Source organism: Python bivittatus, unplaced genomic scaffold (genome assembly GCF_059951505.1).
Source record: "Python bivittatus isolate LINGU-HERP-01145 unplaced genomic scaffold, Pbiv_v1 ctg000610_np1212, whole genome shotgun sequence".
Classification (NCBI taxonomy): Eukaryota; Metazoa; Chordata; class Lepidosauria; order Squamata; family Pythonidae; genus Python; species Python bivittatus.
The window spans coordinates 45,308,196-45,325,771 of record NW_028277088.1 but is presented as its reverse complement, the minus strand read 5'-3'; the positions used below and the strand labels follow the sequence as shown (position 1 = coordinate 45,325,771).

The window sequence follows — 17,576 nt, the reverse complement described above, 5'->3', positions numbered from 1 at the left end:
TCAGAACTGTCATTCAGTGGGACCATGACATTTTGATTTTAGTCTTCAGGGTTCTTATCTCATGCACATGGGTTTGGCACAAATGACTATGTATTTATTCTGAATTCTGAAATAATTGACTATCAGGATGGGCGAGGATGAGCAAATGTTTCTCATGAATTCATTTAAGTGAAATTATCAGTTGGAATACATTCATACTCTTTTATTCCATATTGTGAAATATGGTTGAAAGCATGGTTTGGTTAAGTTTGATATTACTGGTCCTTATCTTTCCATTAATGGGATATTGATGAAAACAGAAATCTCTAGCTGCTTTAGTTTTGGTTTAAGACAAGCTAAGAGGAGAAAAATCTTTTCTTTTAACATAGATAAATCCCCTAGAAAAACAGAAATTTAACACTTAATTAGGTGAAATTTATAGAAATATATATGTTTTATTCTGCTGCAATACTTTTAATAGCCGAGAAACTTAAAGTGTGTGTGTGTGTGTGTATTATTTATCAAGCAATCTTAATACTGAAGTAGTGTAAGGATTGGATGGCACTGTCAGTGCACATCTATTGGCACAGTTATTTTATTTTCTCCATTTACATTTAGCAAATTGATTTCCATAGATATTGGTCAGTATCCAAAAACTATACAAGAGGAATTATTATTGTTTTTGAATAATAGTTTTTTGTATCTCTGGTAAAACATTTTGGAACCAAGCATTCTCTCAAAAGCTGACTGTAGTATAAGATAGATAGCCTTCCCCAAACTTGGTGCCTTCCAGAAAAGTAGTCCAATTCCCAAAATTCCCTAGCCAGCACTGTCATTACTTAGAATTCTGAGAATTGAAATCCAGATATCTAGAAGGCAGCCAACTTAGAGAAGATGTTTGCAAATGTTCAAAATCAACTTACAGCTCAACATAATGAGACACCGAATTGCTGTGTAAAAATGTACAGCATGTATGGAATTTCAGTATCAACCTTGTAACTGGCATTTAAAAGGATACATACATATGTCCTATTCATGACTGGACTCTTTGTATGCATAAAGAAGAAAATCTATTGATTTTAATATGGTAAATAATATTATATACATGCAAAATGAAATTAGACTCAAGCAGTAATTAAATTTCAGAATATTGTAGAATGACAGTAGAAAAATAAGAGAAAAATTCTTATTTTTCATTGGCGAAAAGAAGCCAAACTTTTGTCAATTTCTCATATTCAATTTCATCAAGTATTTATTAGTCTGATTTCTAAGAAACTGTATTCTGTGATACCGTGAAATTCTAAAGGAGTAATTGAAAATATGTTATAATAGAAAACTTCATTGAGTTATTTAGCAAGTTATTTTTAATTGTGTGTATGCACATAAAGCACATACAAATGAATCTTCTAGGCTTTCCCTGTCAAAAAGGTGTTTGAGTGGAGTAAGCTGTGATTAGCAATTGATCACATATTCTGATGTGTGATCACATTCTGATCACATATCAAGAAGAGAAAAGGATGGAAACTGAAGGGCCTCTTAAAATCAGCACAGAGGACAGAAGGGGAGAATAAAAGCAGAGCTAATACTGTTGGTGAGGGAGGTGATGAGATGAAAGATGTGTAGCATCATTTGTAATGATTTGTGAATTTCATTGCTGCATTAAGTCTAGTTTTGTTTAGTTTATAAAGGCTAAATTCTTAAACAGCATAAATTAGTGTACTGATAAGAAGGGGACATTGGTGGTCAGTTTGATAGAAGATACTGAGACTGTTGTCAGGTTATCTCAGTGTCTGACTTCCATGCTGTATTTGACCTATTAACTAAGAGATTAATTCAGGTGCATTACCTAATGTGTGCTCCAAGTCTTAATTCCCATTTTACCCACTGCAAAATAATTGCAATACCACATTTATTCAGTGCTTTGCAAGGCATAACTAATCACCATTAAGAAGCACTTAATGGCCTTCAGTTGAAAGGAGTTATGAATACTAAAACAAAATGCTATGCTTACCAGGAAGCTGGCACTTTTTAAAATTCTTTCCCAGTGAAAGTGTGAATTAATGCTCTTCAGAAGTGAAAGTTACTGTCTTATCACCACAAAACTCAGCCAAAATGTTTGGTTTTAAAACTAACATCTACAGAGACACAGTCTTTAAAATCAGTTTTGTTTATTGCAGATTGATTGATACATTAGAATATCTGTTTGATTGGTGTGTATTTTAAATTAAGCAAATAAATAGTTGTAATGCAGAAGTTACAGAATCTTCTACGAAAGAACTGGTGATCAATTTCATTGAAAGATGCTAATTATAAAAGCCAGACCTCAAGGGCTGAGGCTTGTGTATAAACAGTATTTATTCCATTTATTTTCCATTAGTAGCAACTTATTTTTTCTGTTAATAATTTTTATCTGCAAATATACTCACAAAAACTCATTCTATATTTGTTATTTGCACTTTGCATATAGAGTTCGGTATTTCTAATAACCCTGACACCGGACACATAAATTTATTAGTGTAATAAATTCTGTTGCACAACAATTTCATTGGCATTAATATATTTTTTAACGACAATGACTGTGGAACAAAAACAAAACTATATGAAGAGCAAAGTTCAAATTCAAAAAACCTCAGAACTTACTGTTAACATTTGCAAATGGAGAGCAATTTGTCCACTTTATGTGCACATAATTAAAGCACAGTTATTTTATCAAATGAGATTTTAAGAGGTATAAGATCAAATGCAACACAATACTACAAAATGGTAAAGGGGGGAAATTCCACTTCAGGACATTCAGGCACTGAAAAGGTTAAAGGTAAATTGTTCTAATTATATTGTTCTAATAATGTTCTAATTATTTGTTCTCATTACATTGCATTTTTTACTGTTGTTCACCACCCAGAATTCATTCTAGTAAATGGATGGCCATATAAGTTGGTTAAATAAATAAACAGATTTGAACTGCCCATTCAGGTACCATCTGGGGACAAAAAGAGCTTGGGAAAATCAAATGCTGAGGAATCAGTCAGAAGCATGGGTTTTTCTTTAGAGGAGTTTTAAAAAAAATAAAGAGGGCAGCCTCCATTTTGCCCTTGTATCTGGGGTTTTTGTTTTCTCTGAGGCTCACTGAAAGGCGGTGAGGGGGAAAAACCCACTCAATCCATCAGCAACAGGGTTGGGTCTAGTGAATTTGGACCACCACTTTGATTCTGTGAAATTAGTTGCACTACAGATGCTGTTTTATTTAATGGATTGAGATCTGTGTTGTGTGAACTTGTTCTGTCTCTCTGTGTGTATGTGTTTATGAAAGATCCTGGGGCTGAAGGAGCATCTAGTCCCTGAGTTGATAGTGACTTCGATCAACCGCTTCAGAAGGTATTCATTCATTGCTTCTTCCTTGTCTTTTTCTTTCCTAATTTTCTTCTAGGTGCTGACATTTTTATATACAATGAAGATATACATTTTTAATAAACTAAAAATACTCATTTTGGGAAAGGAATCACGGCTTTAGCACAGACCTCCCTGTGATGTCAGGCTAAAGGCAATAGTAAATCAGTGGCAGAGAGAATGTCCTTGGAATAGAGTGACTCGTAGCAGCTACCAGGAGTTGCAGGGAGGGTGCAAGATGGTTGTGGGAAAAGATATGAGAGACACCCCCCCCCCATACAAATCAGCAGGGGCCCAAGCCAAAGGTTTTCCAACATATAGCAAAAATAATATGCTGCACGACAGGTATATTTCTGGCTAGAAGTCTTGTCATCAAATGTTCTTGTGCAGATTTACTATCTTTAAGAATATTTCCATTTTAAAGCCTTTTGAACAATTTCTTTGGCAGGAAGAAAAATTCCAAACCTTTGAATAGTTATCCAAATTTTAGGGCTCTGTATGCTTTGAAAATGACATAGGAGAGGTGCTCAGGGACACACTCTTGAGTGAGTATGAATAAAGCTGTGGCTTCTTTAAGGTGTCAGTTAATTAGCAACCCTGTCCTTAATGTGATTCTTTAAAGCCGTTGTGTCTGAGTGCTCAGTGAGAGCCTGAAGAATGATGCAACTGCATTTATGCATCACTTTTTGATGCATGCATAGCTCTACAAAACATCATTTGGGTTGTGGGTCAGTAAATCAGAAAGCAGCCTCATTCACGTGGCTAACTAAGAAGGTGGACATGCACTATTGCTCAAAACCATAGTTTCTCAACAGGGAAGTTCATTTCTTGGGGAGGTTAATGTTTCCTTTGCCATGAAATTATTGAAAATATAGATTCAGGGACAATGTTCTCAGGGAGTTTATTCAAAGCAAGATGGCTCAATGATCTGTGCATATATGGACATGCATAGTTCCAGCAGAAACATTGTCTGTGCATGCATATGCAGACTACCAGGGACAGGCTTTGAAGGAATTATGTGAGCCTTCTAAAAGATGTAGCTGCTTTAACAGTTCAAAGAGGGATGCCTTATAAAGTACCTCTTTCAAATTATTTTTACAGTCCTACTTCTTAGAAACCTTTGCAGCTGTGTGGATTCCGCCTTCACAACCACACAAGTCCTAGGGGATACAGGAAATCTATCAGAAGTTTGGATACAGATGATGGCTTGAGTACAAAGTTTTTAGAACAACACTCCAAATTCCTGATCTTCTTTAGCTCTGCCTCCCTTAATGGGCTGCGCAGAATGCTGACTTTAGAGTTTTGTGTTTGCTTTATTTGGTTTGCTATCTGCCAAACCATCTTATTTTTTCTCTTATTCTTATTTTTAAATTCACTGTGCCATGCTTGGCCCAGAGATTATAGGTAGCATACAAATGAGTAGGAATCATAACTTTGTTTCTGCTGCCACCTGCTGATTTAGTTTCTCATTGGCACCAACAGTTCAAAGAAAAAAACATGGGTGAAGGTTCCTACAGAAGTATTTATAGATAAATAAAATGGTAGTTTTCTGTGTAAGATGGCAGATCTAAAAATGTGTGCTGAAAATGTAACAATCAATTTATTTCCTTTAAGTCAAATGTGCTACAAATGCAGCTGTGGCAGTAGTCCACATGCTTATAGTTTTACCAGTTCTTGGTAAAAACATTCTCCAAATAAGCTGTGGTTTAGGCTATCAATCAACTTGTTTTTGCTGAAATTTAGATTATTATTACATTATGTAGGCTATTCATTGATTGTCTTTCATTCAGAGGCTTTTGGAGTGGGGTGGCTATAACAAATCTAAAAATCAAATAATAATAATAATAATAATAATAATAATAATAATTGTTTCAAGTAATAAAAATGTTTATGGAGATGTTGCCTTTTTGGAAATGTGGTCATCAGGGTTTTGTGAACTGTGGTTCCAGGACAGGGCACTGCTCTGCAGTTAACCAGATGCAAGACTCTGTTCATAAAGTTGGCTCTAGGGATCTGATGGGATTGCTGCTAGTACCAGCTTCTCTGCTGCTTAGCAGCCTCCCTATCTGAGATGCTTGATACTGTGGCTGATAGCAGTGAGTTTCCCAAATGTATGTTATTGAGGAACTTCAATTTGCCTTCTCTAGTGCAGATTCAGAGGCAGCTCAGGGGTTCATTGCAGCCATGGCAACCATGGATCTGACCCAGATAACTGAGAACCCAACTCACATGTGTGTGTGATACAATAGATCTGTTTTTTGTCTCAGGATAGTAGTGACATGATTTGAATTTAGGGGATCTTACCATCAGTATCTTGTAATGGTGAGATCCTTCCCTGTTGACCTTGGAGTTTTAAAGCTGCCCACCACCACAGGAGGAAGGACCTATTCACTCAGTCCATGCCAGGTGCTAATGGACCCTCTTGGATTTCAGAAGGAACTTAGGGTTCCCGCAGCTTGGATGCACAGTTTAGTTGAGCCCTAGGTCACTGATGGGAATAAGGGGACAGCAGCAGCTTTGGACCATATCGTGCCTACATGCATGGATCTTAAAGTGCCCCCTCATTTTCAGAGGGAATTTGACACATGATTTAGAATTACTGTGTAGTAGTCCTTTTGGGGGGCTGATATTCAATGTATTGTTAATATGACTTTGTGAACACAAATAAAATTTAAGGTTGTTAGCATAAAGTTGAGTTATATATGAAATACTTGGAATTTATTGCATTATGAAAGACTTTGGATATATCAAGCTTGGTGCATAACTAAAAATAGGATTGTGTGTTATAGTAGAAACTACTATTCTAGAGTTTAAATTTTTAAACTGAAGATATATGCTTATTTTCAGCCTTTGAATTGACCTATTATAAATGAAATAGACTGATCAATATGATTCTATACAGACAAGTTTTGTTGTTTGAAAACTGGGTTATTGTTGTAATGGCTATTGTATATATGTAGGTCTTTTTATAATGTATGCATGGATATACAAATTTTTACTTTTAGTTATTTTTATATATGCTTTGTATTTTAAACATTTTATTTCTAATTAAACTAGAATGACATAATCTTGAAATTGATACCATCTTGATCATTTACAGAAATGTACATTGCTCTAAAGTACAATGTTGTTGGTTTTAGAGTCTTTGTATTTACATGGCTTTGATTTACAATTATCCTAGTTGGGAATATCTTAGTTTCAGCTTCCCCCAAATTTTCCTGGAAACTGCAGTTCTCTAGAGTCGATAACAAGAGCACACTTTCAAAATCAGTGTAACTAAATACTAGCCTTTTAAAACAGCTAAATGCTAAATGAGTGATTTGTGCTAAAATGCCTCTCCAGCAAATTTAGCCTTCCTTTCTCTTTTGTTCTCATACTGGACATTACTTTTAAAAAAAAAAAAAATTCAGGCTTACTAATACAGTGGTACCTCGGTTCACAAATGCTTCTGTTCACGAACAATTTGGTTCACGAACAGCTCCGTTTGCAAAATTTTGCCTCCGTTCGCGAATGCCAGATTGGGTGACGAACAGGATCCGCGGCCATTTTCCCTCCCGTGACATGTGGTCATGGTTCCTGTAGGGAGGGGGACTCTCCCTCCAAGCAGTAACTGCCTCCCAACCTGCCTTCCTGTCCTCCACGCCAGAAGTTGCATCGAGCAAGGTTAGCTTTCTCTCTCTTCGTACTGTATTTTGTGTCATATTTTTGCGGTTAAAAAAAAACAAACATATGGTTCAGAACGGATTAACCGTAATTACATTGAACCTTATGGGGAAATTTGATTCGGGACGCGATCAAAAATCAGGTCACGACCAAATTCGGAGGGGTCAGAACGGATTAACCGTATTTACATTGAACCTTATGGGAAAATTTGATTCGGTTCATGACCAATTCGGTTCGCGACCAGAGTCGTGGAACAAATTAAGTTCGTGAACCGAGGTACCACTGTACTTGTACCATGAGTCCGACTTTTAACAATTTCAGGTACCCTCTGAGTTATCAGAATAAAGCATAATCTTATTAATTGGCTTTACAACCTGAAGCAAAAGCTGACATTAGCTGGAAAAAAAAAAAGCTTCCTAAGATTTTTTTTGAGGATACACTCACAACCATCTCATTTTAATCTCATTTTAATTAAGCCCATAAAGTAACATTAAGCTGCTTCTGACCATCTCTTTACTCTTACCTTCTGATATCAGCATTCTTTGCATGCTAATATAACTCTTTTCCTTTTGAAAGCAGCAACAAAAAAATTTGTAGAACCTGCTACTAGAACCCTCTGCCCAAGGAAGAGGAGTAGACAGAGTAAGAACCAAAGCTGTAGCTTTAGAAGAATCACAGGATTCAGTTTCTGCTTTGTTAGTTCAAGACTGTATCTTGTCCTCTTCCTCATGTTAGAAAACCTTCATTACACTTTATACTCTTGGCTTCTCTCAGATATAAGTTGTTGTTTTTTTAAACGGATTTTTAAACTGCTACGTCTTCGGTTATCTATTAGCATGGGCAGTGCTTTAAAATTGAGGGCAAAAAGGTGCTTGGAGTGTGTGTGCTCATGCACATAACACTTGTCTGCAACTCCTTACAGTAAACATATATTTTGCTGGAATTGAGCTGCAGTTCTGGAGGATAGCTGTCTAATCCCAGGCAAGTTGCAGCTGCTGTAAGGAGCTACAGAGAGGTGCTGTGTGATCAGTCCCTCATGCGCTGAATATGAAGCACTGCGCAGCTGTATTATCTATTCTCTGAAAGAATATCCCAGGAGAATTACATACTGGGATTTTTCTAAATATAGTATTGTAGAGTTGGAAAAGATCATAGAGGTCACCTTGTCCACCCTCCTGCTTACTACAGGATCCACGAGAGCACCTCTGACAGATTACCATATAGCTTTTGCTTGAAGACCTCTAGTGAAAGAGACGTTTTCACATCATATGACAACCTGCTCTACTGGCTGACAGCTTGTACAGACAGAAAGTTACTCTGACTGAATCTCCTTTCATTGATTCTGGTCCTGATCTCTTGGGCATTAGAGAATAAGTCCACTCCCTTTTCTGTGTGACAGTCCTTCAGATATTTGAAAACTACTCATATACCTTCCCTTAGTCATCTTTTCTGTTGGCTAAACCCATCCAGATCCTTTAACTATTTATCATGGGGTTTGGCTTCCAGACCCTTCATCATCCTGATAGTCCTCCTATGTCATTGTCCTTTTGAACTGGACACAGTACTCCAAATTGGATTTGACCAAGGTGGAGTAGAGTGAAATCATTATTTCCCATGATCTGGAGATTAGATCAGCTCCTAGTTGGTGATAGAATCCATTATTGTCAAGCTTTTAACCAACAGCCAAGATGCAGAAAAGAATAAAAAGAAGCCAGAGGAAGGATGTTGCATTTAAATATTTTTTAGAGTAATTATATAGGTAGTTTCCAGGTTGAGTTCAAAGTTCAAGAACAAAAAGATGACAATTATGACAACATACTTTAAAATAAAAGGATAATCCAATGACTCTGAGTTTATAATAAACACTGAAAAATCTGATAAGAAGAAACTGAGGCCAGAAGACCCTGTTTCTTTGTAGCAGCTTCAGCTTTGTACAACAGCCTGCACTTTACTATGATGGCATTCTGAAAGCTCATGAAGATGGCACTTTTCTGGAGTGTCTTTGGAGATCAGTGGTGGATGCTCTCTGTGATTTATGTTGTACGATTTTCTTTTTTATGGTTCTGTTATAATGTTTTAAGTATTTTTTTTTCTTTTAATTGATTATTGTAAACTTACTGGGGATGTTTCACATTTATATTATGGATATTTTATTATTGCACTGTTGTGGCTGTGCATGACAGGAGTCCTTAGTAGATTACAACAATATATACATTTAATAAATAAGTGCATTAAATTAATGTTAGAATGTTATTCTGTTAATATTCCCAATCTTTATTTAAATAGTTTTTAAAAATCTAATTCTACAGGCAGAAAGGCTTTCAGAATGGCTTAACACATAATCAGTTTAAAGAAATGGTTCCTGTCCAGGCTTGCTTTTTATAAAGTTATATATATTTTTCTTTAACAGAGATCCCAATCTGCGTTTTCACTGACTAATGAAGATACATCAGCCAGAGACCCAGTTCTCACACCTACCATGTTTGAATCTGTCTTGAGGGAACCAAAAGGCCCAATCAAGAAACAAGAACACAAACTATCTACATTGCCTAGCTGGAAGAGTGTGGACCAATTAAATGAACCAAGTAAAGGCCTATAATATCTGCATGATATTTCTTTGCACTGTATGAAATAGCTACTTTCATAGTCTTTTAGAATGGAAGCAAGATGAATGAATAAGGCAAAGCAGTGATCCACAGACTAAGAATGGTCACTGCCTTGTAATTTTCTTTTTAAAATAGCTACTAGGTTTTGAGAAACAATGGACAGCATTTCCATAAAATATTCTAAGAATATAAATTTTAAATGTTCAGAACCTCTATGCTGAACCAGTAATTGGAATATGTGTTCTGTCATAACTGCAACCAATAGTTTATATTATGTATAACCTATCATTAAATATGCAAACAAGAAAAAGCCTGATAGTAATATAGTGATCATTTTTTCACCAAAAGGTATAATTGTTACCAGAGTTAAGCCTTACATGTCCCAAGATTAAACTGTTTACCAGTGCTCATGACTAGACCTCAGTAACTAGTTCAATTGCAGCATCATTTGCATAAATATGCCCTCCTTCCTTCTGTAGATATGGATACCAAAGGCTGCTTCCAAGGGAGTTAGTCCTTGGCTGCATGGAGGCAGTTGTATCTGTTTTGTTTTCATTGTTAAGCTACTGTTTCTGTGCTTTTTACGCTTGAAGCCTGAGAAAGTAATTTATGCCTCTCTTTTGTGAGAGATAGATGGAACTGGCAGCAGCAGTTGATGCTTATGTGAATTTAACTAATCAAGCTGTAATCTTTTATAAAGATTTTGTCTTGGAAAAACATTTCAGAAGTTCAGCATGAACAATTGGCTCCTGAAGCATTTTACAATGCCATTGAATTAAGCAGCTATTCTTGAGGATAAATAGACTCTGGCTGTTTTATTAATGTATTACCCAAACTGAGATCCCAACAGATTTTTTATTCCCATTTAATGGCATTTGATTGTTTATACTCTAGAAGAAATGCTTTCAAAAAAGGCTGTTGTAGTTACATATACGGTGGTACCTCGGTTCACGAACGTAATTCGTTCCACAATTCTGGTCGCGAGCCGAATTGGTTGCGAACCGAATCAAATTTCCCCATAAGGTTCAATGTAAATAAGTTTAATCTGTTCTGAACCATATGTATTTTTTTTTAACCATAAAAATATGAAACAAAGTACAGTACAGTACAGTATGAAGAGAGAGAACACTAACCTTGCTTGAGATGACACCAAAAAGCTTCACAGCAAGTGTCTGTCTGTGACCGTGATCTCGCCTAGAGGAAGCCACAACCATGTGTCAGAGCAGGGAAGATGGCCGCGGGTCGTGTTCATCACCCGATGCGGAGTTTGCGAACGGAAGCAAAGTTTTGCGAACGCTGCTGTTTGCGAACCGAATTGTTCGTGAACAGAAGCGTTCGTGAACCGAGGTATTACTGTATTTTATCCATAGTTCTATGCTGTTTAAAAATGTGTAAGCACTGTTCATTATTTTGAGTTCCAGGAACATATTAAACAGTTGGGAATCAGTGCTTTCACTGATCCAAAAATAAAATAGCTATATGTAACTAAATATGCATAAAAGCCTACTAAGATTTCATGTATAAACATTATAGCTTTAATTTTCAAGATCTTTTAAATTTTGCATTCTTGGTCTTTAGCTCCCTAAAATTCTTGGTTATATCTTGATTTAATTATTCATAATATAAACCAACTGTGATAAATGGAACAGTTGGTCAAGGATGACTTATTGATTTCAGCTGATCTTCTCTATGTACGACTAAGTTTATATTCAAATCAGCAACATTCCTCTACAGTATTTGTGAAGTTCCAAACTGTTAATGCTACTAATGAAAGGACACTAGATGATATGATAATAAGTAGATCAATAGCAAGACTTTTACCCAATCCAACAAATATAGCCCTTTCCTAGAAGTAATCTTTGGCTGTTAATCTGTCTAGATTAATAAGAAACAGGAGGGTGTTCCCACTGTTGCATTGGATACCCATGCGGTGCCAGATTGTTAGACTTTATCATGGTCAGCACTACCAGCTCTAACATGTAGAGAAACATATATCCCATTACAGGTTTCCATAGATTTCTAATGCACAGTATATAATCCTTAAAATACACATTACAACCACTTTTAGATTTTTAAAAAAAAATCTTAATTATATTAATAATATGTATTTATTATTATACTATTTATTTATTTATTTATTTATTTATTATTATGCTTTTTATCTATCCAATACTCCAGGTGGATTACAAAACAAAATTTCCATTATTTTATAAACCTTTAAAATATTTATTAAAACTCCAGCTCCTTTTCAAACTCATCAAATTGTGATTAATCATCTTCACAGTACATTATCATAATATATGTGATACAAATTCATATGAACTTTATTATTCCCTTGCAATATATGAGATATAAAATAACCAAAACTTTCCTTTTTATAGTAATTGAAAAACACAGCCCAAAATATAGTTAAGAGTGCATTTATATTAATAAAATTCAATAATAATGATATTGGATTTTCTTCTTGTGTTTCCTTAGATTTTCCTCCTGTTTTACAAAGTACAGATGGAAACTGGGTAGCCTTGCAAAATGTCATTTTGCCTTGTCCTCGAATTCTTGCCAAACCAAAGAGCCAGGTGTTCAAAGCTTTGGAGAAAGAATCCAGTGTTATATCTGCTTATGATGAGATGGGCTCAGATAGCGAAGATAACTGTGACTGGAATGTGGCTTTGAACAAGCTACAGCAGAGGCCTCAGCAGCTTTCAAATTATGTTGAATCTCAGCACAATGCCGAATGGAGTTATGGCAATGAATTATACCAGTCTGTGACTTCCCTATCACCTAGGGTGTTTACCAATGAGACAGTGTACTCTGATTCAGAAACATCACCAGTCAATTCTTCAAGGGAGGCTAAAACATCTAGTCTCTTAGGAATACAGAAAGGAACTTGCAACAATAAATACAGAGAGGAAAAAGCACAGTTACATGAAGAATTGGATGTGAATTTTAATCCACAGGCTACCAGCTTAAATTATTCAGATAGCAGTGAAAATGAAGAATCCTATCATGACTTTGAAAAGAGATCAAAGAAATGGAAAAAAGGCAAGATTCTCTCTGAAGATTTATGCAAAAGGAAAAACTGCACAAAATCACCCAAGAAGAATTTGGGTACATGTCAGGTAATCAAAGTTTGGTGATCACAGTGTATTGCCTGTTCCTCTCCCCTGCCCCCCTGCCAAAAAAGGGTAAAATCTTTGCTGTGACCTAAGCATAGCCAGCAATGGAAAGCTCTACTAATCATCAGTGGTCCATCAGTTGTATTAACAGAAGTATTTTGATAAGGACAACTGTACATTGAATAAACTGAGCTAACCTGACACTTTCCCACTGAACAGGGCTTGGTACTATGTTTTATACAAGCTTCAAGGATAGTGTTTATGCTCATGATTTTTCTCATTCCAGATCAATTTTTTTTCTGCTGAAATTATTTGTTGTGGTCCTGCCCTGCATTCACACACCCAGATTCCACTGCTTGATTGTGAAACCAACTTTGGGAAAAGAATACTTTTCTGGAGTTTGATAGCCAAAATCCCATGGAAGTAAAAAAGGCCACTTACATAGCTGAATATGTAGCATATAGTACATGACTATGTCTGTGTTTCCACAACATATAGAAAATAATCAGCCACATTTTAGTCTATCATATTGCTTCTCATGTTTCAATTAAATTCAAGGCAAAATATCATTAGGGAAATCCCCTCCACAGACTTTTTCAGTTGGGTCACCACCGAGGGAGAATCAATGCGGTTTACCTTTGTCTTCCCCCACACAGTATTAATTGACACCTTTACCATTGTCACTAAAGTGATCGTCCATCTCCAGCATCTTCCTATATCACTGCTCCCCAATATAGGTCCCTGCTTGCTTTAGCTGGGCAGCTGGGATAACCCTCATACGTTGGGTGGCGCTGCTGGTAATACATACTCTTGGCATATACTCCCAACATTCTTCACTGATCCTTCCCAGAAACTCCACCAGCACCACCACTATGAGGTAGCACAGCAGATTGCCATCAATTTCTTGGACTACATATTTGGTGGTAAATTTCAAAAGGCCATTTGTATCCAGCTCTATCAATAAGTCAGAGGTTTTTCTCTAAAAATTGCCAGTTATGCGAAGAAAACAAAAGGCTTATGCGTACAGATTAATTTTTCCTTGCCAAGGCCTGTTTCAATTTTTTGTCTGTCTTGAGCATTATTTATTTTTCTTTAATTTATTCCCTACCTTTGGACAACAGAAAAAAAATATTAATTTCCTGTTCAGTTTACCTCGTACTTATCTTACTTCTCAGCAGTGAGAATTAGAAATCTTCCCTATCAGCATTTTTAAAATCTGGAAACCATACATGTAACATACATTACTGTATAGCTATGTATCTACTATTCTGATTTAATTCTTATGTAGTTAATATGTAGTTCTTATGTAGTTAATAGTCCAGGAAACAGAAGATTGTGTGTGTAGCTTGATATGACCCTAACCCAGGTAAATGTGTTGTGGAATCAAGGAACAAAAGGGCTACAATTTTATCTCCCTATTTCTGCTAGGTGGACCTTGTAGTGTCATTCATTTACTGGGCAGGGGTATTAAGCTGTAAACAAATGCAGGGCTCATCTAATAATGCAAGTATATTCTTAGACAAAACGTTTAGATTTATTCTTATATGGGAAACAGATTTAAAAAAAATAGATTTTTATTAACGTAACTTGAGTTCATTCTAGACAATGACTTAGCTTTTTAAAGTGTTAATAAAAGGCACGACTAATTTTACATAGTAAGTTAAGAGATATATCCACAGATAATAATTGGATGACTTGATTAGATATTTGTGCATTTTATTATCCAATTCATACATTTTTTTCCTAGATTAACAGGCATTTGAGACAGGCTGATTCCTCTCTTCTTTCTTCATATTTATACTTAATATGAAGCATTTTAAGGCTTTACATTGTGTTCCTTATGTGAAATTAATTCTTGCTGTTTCTGCATTATAGCATAAGTTGTATCTGGTTTCAGTAACTCTATACACATATCTGCAAGATGTACATATAAAATTTTCATTGTCATTTTTATATTGTTGTTTTTGAAATGTTCATATCATGGGAGAGGTGCAAGGTATAGCATCATCACTGAAGAAAAAGCAAAGATCAAAAAGGAAAGCATTTTGGAGTTAGCAAAGAATTGAAAATGCCACAAATTAGAATTGGACATCAGGGCTAACACTAATGTTTGTATGCCCTAGGCACATTTTATCTTCATAGGGCCTCATTGCAGTAATACCTGAGATGCTTAGGATTATAAAGCTATTTCCTGGACCTATATTCTTCAATAAGTCACAGGGAATAGGTTGCATATTAAAGTAATAACAGTATCTTAAATATATTTAAATTAGGGTGTACACATTTTCATTTTACTTTTAATTTTAAACATTTTCATAGGACCCAAAAGTTTTGTGGGCCCTAGGTACTGTATCTCTTATGCCTAAAGGGTAATATAGTGTGCTTGGGATACTCCCTGCACTGATATCAAAGATACACATCTTTCTGTTCTAAGCAAAGTTCCACAGCGTGCAGGAAAAGAATAATTGTTTCAATAGTGCAACAAACCCACTATTGCCCCCTGCATATTTGTGAGCATAAAGTCTGCAGTGGAAACAAGAGAATGCAGAGGAGCAGGGGGAGACGGACAGACAGACACTACCTTTTTCAGCCTGAGGTTGTACACTTTTTTTTTTAATCAGCTTGGGGACTACAAGGAACATGTCTAGTAATAAGGTGCCCTCATTGAAAGTGGAATCAATGTGTTTGGCTTTTCTTGATGGGCTTAGGGTCGTGTATGTGCATGTTACAGATAGAAGCTGATGTGTTTATACCTTCCTTTTTCACTTTGATCCAGCTGTGTTGAATAACTTTTCTCTAATCTCCAACCTTCCCTTTTTAGGGAAGGTTATTGAGAAGGTAAGCACTCAGCTTTAAAGGGCCCTGGAGGAAGCAGATTATCTAGATCCCTTTCAGTCAGGATTCAAGATGGGCTATAGTGCCAAGACAATATTGGTCAGATTTGTGGATGACCTCTGGAGGGCTTGGAATGGGAGTGGTGCATCCATCCTTGCTGAGACTTGCTCTGTCTCTCAGTGGCTTTGAATGACATTGATCATGGAGTCCTTTTGGACTGGGTTAGAGGATCAGAAGTGGAGGGCACTGTTTTGCAGTGGCTCTCTTCTTCCAAATTTGGTTCTAGTCAGTGTTGGTATGGGGGGAGGTCTGGTCCTAGGCCCCTTTTATGTGGGGTGCTTCAGTTCTCTCCTCACTCCAACATCTACATGAAACCACCAGGAGAGGTCATTCATTGGCAAGGGATGAAAGAGCATCAGGATGCTGATAGTACTTTATGCAGCTCCACCCCTGGGCAGACAAGTGATGCTTTCAGGGTGCTTACCCAATACCTGGAGGCTGTGAGGGTCTGGATAGGGAAGAACAGCCCTAGGAAGATGGAGTGGCTTTGGGTTTGGGGGGTCCTTGGATCCAGAGCCCAATCTTTAACCCTTGATGAGGTAGCATTCCCCAGGGCAAAGTTGATGCACAACTTGGGAATCCACCTGGGCTCACAGCTCCTGCTCAAAGACCAGTTGGCAGCCATGGCCTTTATACAAATCTATCTTGTATGCCAATTGCACGTATTACTGGACTGGGAAGCTCTGCCCATAGTCACTCATGTGTTGGTCACTTCCATTTGGACTACTCAGTGTGTTCCAGATGGGCTGCCCTTGAAAAACACTCAGAAGTTTCAGCTGGTCCAGTATGCAGGAGCGCTTGCAGTTCTGGGTGCACCAAGTTTCACCCATGTTATACCACTGTTGCACAAACTCTGCAGGCTCCCCATATGGTTCCAGGTGTGATTCAAGATGCTGGTTATCACCTTTAAAGCTCTGCATGGCACAGGTCAGATTACTTGTTGGACTGCCTCTCCCTGCAGGTTTCTGTTCATCCAACCAGAACTGACAAGGCAGACACACTCCAGGTACTCTCTATTAAAGAAAGTCAACTGGTGGAACCTGGGAGATGTGCCATCTCTGTCACAGAACCTGCCCTGTGGAACACCCTCCTCTCTGAGATTCAGAGAGCCCTAAACCTGCTGCCCTTCCAGAAAGCTATGAAGACCTGGCTTTTTCCCCAAGTATTGGGCCAGGGTGTTAGTTAATCCCAATATATGTTGGTGTACATTTGCTAAGGTGCCTTAGCCATTAAGGGCAGTAAAGGACTATTGTTTCCCATTCTGAACTTTGATGGTTATATATTATTTCAATGCTTTCAGTATGCCTGAAATATACTCTACCCTCTATAAGGATTTAAGGACCCTCCTTATAACTCTTTACCTGGAAAAACACCAGGAAATTCTGATCTTTTTTTATGTTCAGTTGTTATCAGATCAGTATGATTCAGTCTCCTTGAATGTAGCTAAATTTTGTTATACTGCCTGTAAAATTAAGTAGACTTTGATTGTCCACTGATGAACCCACCAACAATTGTAATATTTTATCTTGTTTTGTTTTTATTTTTATTTTTAATGTGTTTATGTTTGCAATTCTGGTCAATGATCATAATAAAAATTCTTCTTCTACAGTATCTAGCAACAAAATGTTCATATTCTGTCCTGGTGAATTGGATATGAAAGATATCATAAAGAGCTTAAAGGCTAAGTTGAAAAACCAAACATGGGACTGAGAATATTTATTGTTTAGAAAATTGAATGCATGCTGTTTAAAATTGAAAGCCATTTTTTTCCTTATAAATTTATTATGCTGCAATTATCAGAATGTTACCTGTATTGCTCTCTTGTTATATAAATAGCTCTTTTATGTGCCACTTTCCCCCCCTCTTTCTCTGACTGTTTTCTTTTTGAGATATATTGATTTAACCCTTTACTTTTTGTTTTTAATTACTT

General features: G+C 36.6%; 1 protein-coding gene across 5 annotated transcripts in view; it reads left to right on the top strand.

The window, feature by feature from the left end:
* MYRIP (myosin VIIA and Rab interacting protein) overlaps nt 1-17,576 on the top strand; it is a 131,922-nt gene that overhangs the window by 99,151 nt on the left and 15,195 nt on the right. For all 5 annotated transcript variants that reach the window (XM_088150930.1, XM_088150931.1, XM_088150932.1 and 2 more), the window contains 2 exons: nt 9,440-9,614; nt 12,114-12,754. In XM_088150930.1, the coding sequence (XP_088007056.1) occupies nt 9,440-9,614; nt 12,114-12,754 (816 nt within the window). The remainder of the gene's footprint in view (nt 1-9,439; nt 9,615-12,113; nt 12,755-17,576) is intronic.